This window comes from Malus sylvestris, chromosome 5 (genome assembly GCF_916048215.2).
Source record: "Malus sylvestris chromosome 5, drMalSylv7.2, whole genome shotgun sequence".
NCBI classification, from domain to species: Eukaryota; Viridiplantae; Streptophyta; class Magnoliopsida; order Rosales; family Rosaceae; genus Malus; species Malus sylvestris.
In genome coordinates, this window is record NC_062264.1 from 15,620,121 (window position 1) to 15,631,334 (window position 11,214).

The 11,214-nt window shown below is 35.0% G+C and overlaps 1 protein-coding gene across 2 annotated transcripts; it reads left to right on the forward strand.

The window, feature by feature from the left end:
• Positions 1 to 461: 461 nt before the first annotated feature.
• LOC126624299 (upstream activation factor subunit spp27-like) lies at positions 462 to 7,174 on the forward strand. 2 transcript variants are annotated; one of them, XM_050293336.1, is made up of 8 exons: positions 463 to 957; positions 2,410 to 2,512; positions 2,613 to 2,787; positions 3,601 to 3,742; positions 4,276 to 4,396; positions 4,529 to 4,700; positions 5,281 to 5,334; positions 6,917 to 7,174. In XM_050293336.1, the coding sequence occupies exons 1-8, from the start codon at positions 632 to 634 to the stop codon at positions 6,925 to 6,927; spliced, it is 1,104 nt and encodes a 367-aa protein (XP_050149293.1). In that variant the 5' UTR covers positions 463 to 631; the 3' UTR covers positions 6,928 to 7,174. The 2 variants fall into 2 exon arrangements, with proteins under 2 accessions (XP_050149294.1, XP_050149293.1); XM_050293337.1 differs by lacking the exon at positions 6,917 to 7,174 and having other exon boundaries at positions 462 to 957; positions 5,142 to 5,286.
• The last annotated feature ends 4,040 nt before the right edge of the window (positions 7,175 to 11,214 follow it).

The window sequence follows — 11,214 nt, forward strand, 5'->3', positions numbered from 1 at the left end:
GCTGCTGGATCAGAAAAGAGTCGTTGGGTTCATAATCCTAGCAGATAGCAAGGGAGACAGCCCTATGTGGGTGGGCCAGAACGTCTAAGCCGGCCTAGCACTTATGGCCCGTGGTGCGTGTCAGGGTTGGTGAGTCCAGTTCAGTCTCCTTTATCCACTCTCACATATGGACTTCACCATTAATTTTGGGCTAAATCTTGGCTGATATTTGAGTTTTTTTTAGGTTCTAACACTTCACCTAATTTTAGAACAATGGTTAAAAAGAAATTGGGGGGAATAGAAGGGAAATTTTAGGATTTACTCCAAATATTGGAGTTGGTCTAAGGAAGCAAGTTACACGGGTTTTTTTTTTTTTTTTTTTTTTGTTATCTTGTAGGAGAAAAAAAATTGAAATACATTTCTTTTGTTGGAAAATTAAAAACAAAAGAATTTCGAGTACAAAATGGAGGTAACCTGAGACTCATTGCTCAACCAAGTTCACTTTACCCAGCCAAGTAAAGATAAAATTTCAAATTCCAGAAATACCCTCCACTCCTCCACAGGCCACAATCACCCGTTTCCTTCTTTCTCCTCTCTCTCTCTAAACTCCAACCGCCGCCGAAATTTCGGTTAATTTCAAAGCCCAGGTAAAATGGTATCGGACTCGGAACTCCTGACCCGGCTCAGAGAAATCCTCCGCAGTTCGGACCTAGACACGGCCACCGCCGGCAGCGTCCGCCGGAAACTCGAGGCCGATTTCGGAGTTGATCTTTCGGACCGGAAAAAGTTTATCCGGGACCAAATCGACATCTACCTCGAGACCCAGACCAAACCCCAAGGCGAAGAAGCAGAGGAGGAGGATGAGGTTGGTGAATCCTCCGAGAATGCAGAACAGAACGACGACGTTAAGGAAGAAGACGAAGAAGAAGAGGAGGAAGAAGAGGAAGAGAAGGAAAGCAAAAGTAAAAGGAGAAAAACGTGAGTTATTTTTTTATTATTCTTTTTTTAACTGCGCTTTTGGATTTTCTTTAATTAGTGTTTGGTTGCTGGGAAAATTGGGTTAGTGGGTAGCAAAGAAATTTGAATGTTTTGGGCTTATGAGGATAAAATTTTCCCAATTTAGCCTTTATTCGGATTTATTGGGTCCGACCCACATTGTGAGAAATGCGCCTTTTTTTCTTTCTGGTTTTCCATTGAAAGAAAAGCTTCTTTTGTGGTTTTGGAGTAGTTGCAGGAAGTTAATTTGATTACATTGTGTCTATATTTCTGCGTATTACCTGCGTCAAACGGTGGTTTTATTGCTTTTATCTATTGGATGGCTGAGAAATTTTTGAAAGTTGATGTCTTTTTGTTGTGTTAAACCATATCAACATTGTTTGTATTGCATTTTTTTTATGTTAGCTTATAGTTATTTATTTGCAGTTGAAACGATGAGTGTTTTTTCGGTGTTTCTACATGTGCATACTTGAAAGTGGTACCGTAGTGCATCGTCTAAAATCTCAATGCTCATTGAATTATCAAATACTGAGGCGTTTGAACTGGTTGCAAACTGACAGCAGTTCGTCTTTCTGTCTTGTTCTGCAACTGAAAAAGCTTCTAAGATTTTTGAGTATACCGGTTTTAAGCTGTAATATATTTAGATATGGTTCGGGAGTATATGAGATGTCAATGTGTAGTGAAGTATTGTATATGCAAGTGTACTTGTTGACAGTGAATTGAAAATGCCAATGTTGTAAATTCAGATTCTTGGCATTCCTTACTATTCAAATTGAGTTCTAACTGAATTTGTATCTAGAGATATGGCCCTTAAAGTCCACCTTAGTTATTGTAAGTCCCCTTGACAATGCTATTACTTGTATGCCTAAGAAATCCGTAGTTACTTCTGTTTAGCATAAATTTTATTTATTTAGAGCATTATAACAACAGAATTGAAGCTCATGTCATGACTACACTGACAAGTGAAGGATATTGTGCTATATTGGGAAAGCTCATATACTGACTACACTTGCACAGCTAACATGCATTCTTTCATAAGTAAAACATATATCTCGAGAGAGCTTTAAGGATTGTTAAGTTGCATTCAATTATAAGCTAATTGTTTAATATGATTGTAGAATTTCTCAGAGTAAGGCTGTTATATATGAAAACTTCGGGGATGAGGATTTGCTTAAATTGATTCTAGAAGAATGCGTTTTCTGAGTGTTTATTATTATGTTCCCTCTTTTTCCTACACAATACAATCAGACACAAAAGAACGTAATAACCTGTAGAGTATAACGAACAACCATTTTTACCTCTTGGACCTAATCTATATACTTTTTTCTGTGTTTGGTTACTTTTGCACGATAGAGTATATGATATATGATGCTCTGGAAATGTGTATTTGTGCTGGGCTCTACCTTTTCTAAGCTGTGTTATATTTCCAAATAGGGTGGATAAAGTTGTTGTCAAAAGAGGTGGCTTCAATAAAATATGTAGCTTGTCTCCACAACTTCAAGAATTTGTTGGGGTGCCTGAAATGGCAAGAACAGAGGTATAATTTGTTAAGCAATTTTTTGTTGTTTACTTGTCAACGCATCTTTCATTTGGACGGAACCAAGATGTCTTGCTAATTCACCCTCTTTCATTCTTAGGTGGTCAAGAGAATTTGGGCCTATATCCGGGAAAAGGATTTGCAGGACCCAAAAAATAGGAGAAACATTAGATGTGATGAATCACTACATTCCCTGTTCCGTGTTAATTCTATTAATATGTTTCAAATGAATAAAGTCCTCTCCAAGCATATATGGCCACTTAGCAGGGAAGATGGTATGTCCAGAATTCTTTTCCTCATTTTTCTGATGACACTCATATGTGACCCGAATCTCATGGTTCATTATTTACTTGTTTATATTATTTTCTTACCCCATATGTTTTCATATGGATTTGTGCTCAGTAATCTCTACTTTTCATTTTGTTTGTTCCTCTTTGTTTGATGAACATGGTATATGCAGCTTCATGACATGCATTTGAACTCCACTACGCTTAAACGTGCACTCAAAGAAAATAAAGAACAGACATTTTTATAGCACATGCTATTTTCTACCGTAAGTCACAGAGGACAGGCTATATTACTAATCATTTGTTCATGTGATTGGTTATGATAGGATGGAAACATACGCTTACTATGTTTGTTATGTGGAAAACATACACTTATAGTGTACTTCGTTCATGTGATTGGTTTCTTCACCACGCAGAAGGCATATTCACACTAATTTCTGTCCTCTTCAGAAAGTAAAGTACTAAATATAACAAATAGCATTTGGCTATAAAGCTTAAAGAAAAACATGATTCTTTAAATTTGTGATTTTTTGTTTTGAATCATGATTTTTTTTTTCTTTTCTGCGTTATTTTGACTTTCTGTATCTCATGAGCTAATCCCTTTTTCGGTGTGTGCATTAGGATGGGGTATTTTTAATAGTTTACAACATCTGTCACAAAAAAGTCTTCCAATTGGGATCATTGCTGTATTTCATGCAATGGTATCTTATAATGCTCCTTATCATTTACCTTGATTAGTGTGAGTTGTGCATGGTATAGTATTTATTTGAGATCTTAACACCATAGCATGATGTAACTCAGAACCTGTAAAGCAAAAGAAGAAAGTGGAAGAAAGTGATCATTCTATCTCTGAAGGAGATGTAAGTAATGTAGCAGAACAGGAGGAAGAAGAGGAGGTGGAGGTAAAAAAAGTTGGTAGACGAAAAGAAAACAAGAAACGAAGGTTGGTTTTTTTAATTCATGTCTTACCCATTTTCATGTAGGTTTCTGGTTTTATTGGCCTTCTCATTGTTTCCACTATTTATTTAGTTTATCTATTATGCATTTTCAGAATTTGAAAGTTTAATCTTATATCTTGGGGGCTTGTAGAGATTAAATTATGATTTATTCGTGACTTATTTACATAACCAGGCAAAATCAGAGTTCCTAGAGATCCAAAACTGTAATTTCTGAGTCCAGTCAATGAATTCATTTATCATCTTATTTACTTTCTCAGAAGATAACATCCGTACAGTTGTTACTTGTGATTCTTTGAATTTCTCCCAACTTCCCCCTCCCCGCTCTCGAAAAAAAAGTAGTTGTTTACTGTTTATTGTATAATGGATATATATTGGGGTCCATAGTAACCTATTTTATATTCGTATGAACATCTATGGCTGGTAGGACCATATACCTGGTTCCAAGGTGGTAGAGTTTATTTTCTTTTAAAAAAGGTTCTGGTGTTTATTTGTTCTAATTGAGTGTGTTATCAAGTAGGTCTACTAAAGTGGATAAAGAAGTCAAGAAAAGGGGAGGTGGAGGTGGCTTTACCAAATTATGCAGCCTTTCTCCAGAACTTCAAAAGTTCACTGGAATGTCAGCATTGGCCAGAACAGAGGTATTAATTTTAGATTTTCAAGAAACCACTTGGACCCCAAGAGTAAGAGGGAAATTTCTTTTATTTAACCAGTGTTTGTTAAAGTATGCTTTCAAAACTCATTCCTCGCCCATTCTATTCTTTCATGAATAGGTGGTGAAGAAACTTTGGATTTATATCCGGGAGAACAATTTGCAAGATCCAAAGAACAAACGAGATATAATATGTGATGAGTCATTGCGTGGCCTTTTTGACGTTGATTGTATCAATATGTTTCAAATGAATAAAGCTCTGTCCAAGCACATATTACCCTTAAGTGAGGAAGGTATACATCTTCAATAAATAAACATTTTGCCACACACTTGCGGTTCAGTATGTTTGATTGTCATAAATCCTGCAGTTTTCAGCACTAATGAATCAAATTGCATTGTATAGAGTGGGGAACTGTTTCTTGGATATAATTCTTTTTGGGCATTCATTTCCATGCTTCGTGCATATGGATTATGATATATAAATAGCTTGATAGGAAAGTGCCGAAGGAATGAACTACTTAATTATTGTGCTTCCTCTCCCACACATGTTGGACGGAATGGAACATGGTAAAGAGTATTCCCTACATTTCACCCAGGGCTGCACATTCATCTTCGAATGACTACTTAAACATGTTTTGAAGTGTGCCTTTATCCACATACCGCTGCTTTCTGTTTCTTTATATGTCAAGTGATTAAATTGATCAATTTTCTCAAGAATTTTATTCATTTACCAGGTCTGGTCATCAGAAGTGTATACCATGCCATCCATGTTATGCTGTCATAGAATACATATAGTCTTGTGTTGAAGTTTTGACAAATATCATGGTATCTGCTTCAGTAGTTTGACAAACTGCATTACATGTAATCTAACAGCTCCAGACAACGCTTCACAAAAGGAAAAGCAGTCTGAAGAGGAGGAAGAAGAAGGTGAGATAAATAAATTCAGGTCTTCAGGTTATCAAACTCTGTTGGTTTGCAAAGTTATTGTGCATTCATACCACATCCCGCATGCTGGTACTGGTTTAATCCAAATAAGATGTTAAGAAATGAACCAAGGTGCTTTCAGTTATGAACTTGTGTTAATAACATAGTCTGAGCCACCACCATTTCAATATTTAGATTTAGATGACCCTAAGAAAAACCAAAAAAAAAAAAAAAACAGTTGAAGAAAGGTGATTCTGGTCTTCTGTCTTCCCTGCCACTTTCAAATTCTGTTTTGAAATTCCTTAATAACTGGGAAAGGTTGTTATCACGGGCTGGGGTAAGAGACTGTGGGAGTACTTAAAACAAAATGATCTACAGGTACAGCAATGTTCCTGTTCAAACCTATGCTCTTTCAAGAGCATAATGTTGAATAGTTTTAGTTTTGTTAATCACCTGGATATGAGCTCATATATTATTTATGAAAATCCTGAGCAGTGAGGAAATGAATCTTTGCCCAAATGTATTAAAATGGTAATTTAAAACATTTTCATAGACATAATGCTTATTTTGCTTCCTTCAGCCCATTGACACTAAAAAAGCCAAGGTTAGTTTATTGCTAGTGATTAATTGAGAATTTAAAGGTTATGTGACACTGTGCTCAGTTCAAGTATACTTGTTGTTCATGTCTTTTTGTCACTGCAAATGATTCTAGAATGCTTTTGTGATTACACACCAGACCTTGCATCTAGAAAATGGTTGGTATTTAATGACGAGTTCACTTAGTGGGTTTTCGTGTGTAGTATGTACTCTAGCTTATCCCTCTTACCTATGCTAATATTTCTAGCATTTATCTTGCAATTTTGTTCATGAAACATAGTTCATTGTCATTGAGGTTGGTACAGAGGCATTGTCATTTCATAATTAATACCAAGATATGGAAAGGCCAAGTATAATGCACAGGCTACTGTGATCTGGTGAATGAAAGTTATGAATGTCGAGTTAGGCTGAGGCGTGAGGATGAAATACCTATTTAGAAGTCATTCTTCAGCTTAATAAGTCATGTAACCCTCGACTCTTGTCCCATTGTCAGCTTTTAAACTCCCTAAAGGTCAAACCTCAAAACACACGTATCCATTTGTTAGCGTTGTCAATTATCTTTATCCGTCCCCTTTTTTTCTTGTTCTGATAGTTGTAATACTATTTATTAGTACCCTTGCACAAGGGTATCATCACATCACAGTTCTCTATTTGGTCAAATATCAATATCATGTTCCTCCTGGTTTTAGAATCCAAAATCGATGTCATGCCTAGTAGTATTGGATCTGTCATCTAATCGTTGTGGGTCCAACACTTTCAGATCATGATAGAGCTCGTTAACTTTTTTGCCTATCGCTATTCCACCTTTTTTCCAGTTCCTTGAAGTTCAATGGGGTAGAAATATCTAGAGGACATATTAAGTCTTGTTAATGGAGACACTTTAGTGACTCTTCTCTATCATATTGCCTTTGCTTTAGAGTCCCACTAGATCTTGGTGCTGACTTTTTATCTCACGCCTGCTTTTTTGGCTGTTTTTCTCGCCTTGAAGGATCCGACTGATAAGCGAAGAACTGTTTGTGATGATAAGCTAAAAGAACTTTTCGGGGTCGACTCTTTCAATGGATTTCTCAGTCTCAGATGTTCTGACTACTCATTTTCATCAAGATGGGACAGATTGACGCCCAAGTGTAAATACTTTGAGCCCAACTGAAAGAGGGCATTTTTGGACTGGTTGTTATCCTTTCTGTAGTTTTGTAGTTTTCTTGCTCCTAACATCTTCAAGCAATGGAAATACAAATTTTGTTAATACTCGTTCTTGCTTACAATGCTGCCCCTCACAGGTTCTTTTCATATGTTTACAGCCTAAACTTTTCGGTTGTTTCGCCCTTTTTAAAGTGTTCCTGCTTATGTGTGCATACCGTATTTCCGATTTGGCTAATATTTTGCAATGATGATCTAAGAGGTGCAACTTGAAAAAAAGACGGTTTGGATTGTTGAAGTTCGATGTGGTGTGAGCTTCACAACTAATTCCCATTTTGAAAAGAAGGGGAATCCCTTCTCTTAAAAGGCCTTCTACATGAACTAGCTTTTAGTTTAGTGGTAGTTGCCATCACTTGGTAGGAAGAGGTATCATGTTCGATAACCCACATATCCTAACATTTGTCGAAAAAGAAAGATAGCATATACATTAGGGAAATAATAAACACACATTTTTAGCTTCTCACACACCCTTGTTAATTAATGTCCGTTAATTTCGTTAGACAATTGACTAAATCAAATGACTTATCTTGATTGATTTTACTTTCAATTATACCTAGACATTTTGTGATAAAACTCTCAAACTTGCTGTGATTTGCAAGTGAGTAGATGCGAGTGGAGAGACAATTGAGTGCGGTTAGTAATGGCACTCCAAATCCAAGGCATTAATTTTATTTCGAATCAATCTCCAAAGCATTTGACTTTTGGGTTTCTTGATTGGTAACCAATATGGGCCTGTCCACTAATGATGTCTAGTTCATTAAACTCGTAATGTGATTACAAATTCGTGTAGCTAGCTATCCATCGTCAGTCGTGATATACTCATTAACATATCCAACAAAATGGCTTTTGTTTTCACCATTCGTGATCTTGTGTTCGATTTCTTCTCTTTTCTAAATCGCCAAAATTTTTTAAAACAACCTAACCTACCTACTTTCATCACCAAATCTCCCCACTTAGACGGCTCAACGCTTGTTATAACATTCATACGTAGCAAGGCTTTTAGCTAGGTAAAATTGTGCCAGTTTATAAGATTTGTGCCTAAATTACACGAGTCATTAAAGTCATGTTAATGAGTCTCAAAGATTTTAATTTGCAAAATTCATAATGATCTATCCAATATAATGCAGAATATTCTATCCTTAGAAAAAAGAAAGAGAACTAGCGAAGAACAAATAAACCACAAGGGACCAGAGCATCACTTTTTTAAATCAAATTAAATCAAATTGTAAACCAAATTATGTGTCACAAGTAAAAAACAAGCACGTTAATTGACACTTAATAATTCAATCATCTGCAACCACATTATTTGATTTACACATGTAACTTTAAAAAATTAATCTCCATAGCATTAGCGGATATTTTTTAGAGTGGAGACTGGGAAGTTGTGAAAGGCTAGGAAGAACAAGGTTGAAAGAAATAAAAGAAAAAGGAAAAGAAAATTGGAATTAAATGAAGAAGACAAGGGAGGGAATCTGATGGTGAGAAAGGGGCCCATCATTATTCCTAAATGTTAAAAGCACCGCCGCTCGTATGCGGCGATCCGGATTCCACCCATCCCATCATTTTGCCACGTCATATGCCATCATCCCCTCTCCCGACAGTAGCCACGTTTTTTCACCGTACTGCGTAACACTCCCACCGTAATCTCTCCACTGTACTCTACGGATTCCATCACTAGTTTTCAAGTTCTTTGAGGGTTTTTTATTGGAGTAGGATTTTTACCCCTCCTATTACCATCTTCTTCTATCATCTCATCTTATACTCTTCTTTGTCTTATTCTTTATATAAAAATTTCAAAATAAGATGTAGACGTGACGTAATCACAACCGTTTAAATAAGAAGGGATAGAAGGGAAGAAAGATTAGGAGGGGAAAGAATTCTACTCCTTTTTTATTAGAATAATAGCATCTCATCCTAATATGCAATGATAGTTTCGACCTCATAAGGTTTTAAAAAAAATCCAAATGACTCATAAATCCTAATAAATAAGTTCAATATTTTATAAACTCTTGCAATGTTTCTTTTTTCACCAATACGAGACTATTTAATTTTCACATTCACAACCGCCCTCTCACGTGTGGCGAAATTTCAAGCCAAACACATGGACAACACGAATTGAGTGATGTGGAGCACGTGTAGGCTTTGGGCTTCACACATGAGCCAACCTACTCTGATACCATGAAGAAATTGGATTCTACCATAAAACCAATTGGTAATATGAGGAGTAACCCAAACTCTTATAAGTCCTTACAAGATTTCACCTTTCATCAATGTGGGACTCTTTTATTTTATCTTCACAGGATTGAAAAAATAAATATTTTTGACAAATGGAACATAAAATCGATGTCTTCATGAGGTTTTCAAAAAAAAAAATCGTCAATTATGAATTCTCAAATCTAAATCTTCATTCTTTGAAAGGGGGAGGAGAAACAACATAGAAGCCATCTTATAATTCGAAGATGTGAAATGTGTCGGGTGTAAAATAAAAATAAAAATATAAAATATGTATTTGCATCTAAGAATTGAAGAGTGTAGCATGTACATAGAAAATGTGGGGTGTATGTTAAGAGTGGATCTAAGGGTATATGGGAATCTATGTGGGGTGGATTAAGAAAAATTCTAATTGAAAAAAGCAAATGTGATATGTAATAAGTATGTGTTGGGAAATTTGGAACAATAACTAAAATTTAAACCCCATATAAAACTATAACCACTCTTTTAAGTTTATGATAATTATAACAAAAAATTGATATGAAAATACTAATATACCCTTAAAATAGAAATTGAGAGATAAGGAGAGAGTTTGAAAACAAATCCAAAAAACCCAAATCAAATATGAGATTATCCCAATATCTTACCAGGTTCTTTTTTTGGGTTCCAAAGAAAAAAATAGACCGTGTGAACAAAAGGATTTTCTTGGTTTGATTTGCGAGTGATAAAGAAAAATTTATTTATTGTGTTAAAAAATGGTCTGAAAAGTTGTTGAATCCAATCCCGAAGAGCATGGTCTGGGAAGCCATGAACACTCATGGCTAAGACCACTTGGAGAACATGTCAATATATATAATTTTTCTGTCCCACACCACACACATTGATTCGTTTACATTTAGCAATTTTTTTATTTTTTATTTTTATTTTTTATTTTTTACAAGTTTGGGAGCAAGCATGATAAAGAAGATCATTCCCTATTCGCTGTTTTTTGTCCATTGCAAATTTTGTATCATTTTTCATTTGGCATTTCTCTTTTGCATTATCTGATTTCGATATGTTTTCTGTCTCTGAACTTGTAGTAGAAAGGGCATTTAATTGTCCATTTTTTTAGTTTTTATTTTGATAAAATATTACAAAGGTGTATCAAAGGGTATATTAGTACTTTTATATCAATTTTGGGTTATAATTATAATAAACCTAAAAGGATTGCTATAATTTTATATGGGGTCCAAAATTTGGTTATTTTTCCAAATTTCCCATATGTGTTGTCGATTCAATAATATGCGGAGTGTTAATAAAATAAGTATTTCTTCATTTCTTTTAGAAAAATGTAGAAAACATTTGATACATGATAGTTTAAATATTTTACGCTAAATTCATCTAAATTACGAGAAAGAGAATTCACACTTGAGAGTGCAGAGCAATGAGCACACTGTTCTAACCAAACTTGTGCTACCTTTAAATATTATTTTTTATTGAGATAATAAATTCAAATATTGTTACACGATCAAAAATACCAAAGTTTATTTGCTGTGATTCATAGATAACTATAGATATCAAACAAACAAAGAAGTATTTGAGTTTTTTTTTTATTATTACAAGCAGTTGTTAGTGTCAAATACAAATACAAATTAGGGTTCGAGTTCTTTTAGTTAGTTACTTTTTTTCTTCTTTTTCTTTTTTGAGAAAGTGCGGCAGATTAAAAACAAATTTTCCCCAGCAAGCTTCGAACTTGGTATGAATTTATCCCTTGACTTATAAGAAAATTGAAATTCGGTAATATTTCTTTATGGCTAAAAGGGTTAATGCATTAAATATAATTTCAGTTGAGTTTTAGTGTCATGCCCTAATTTCGAAATACGTTCAAGATTAACA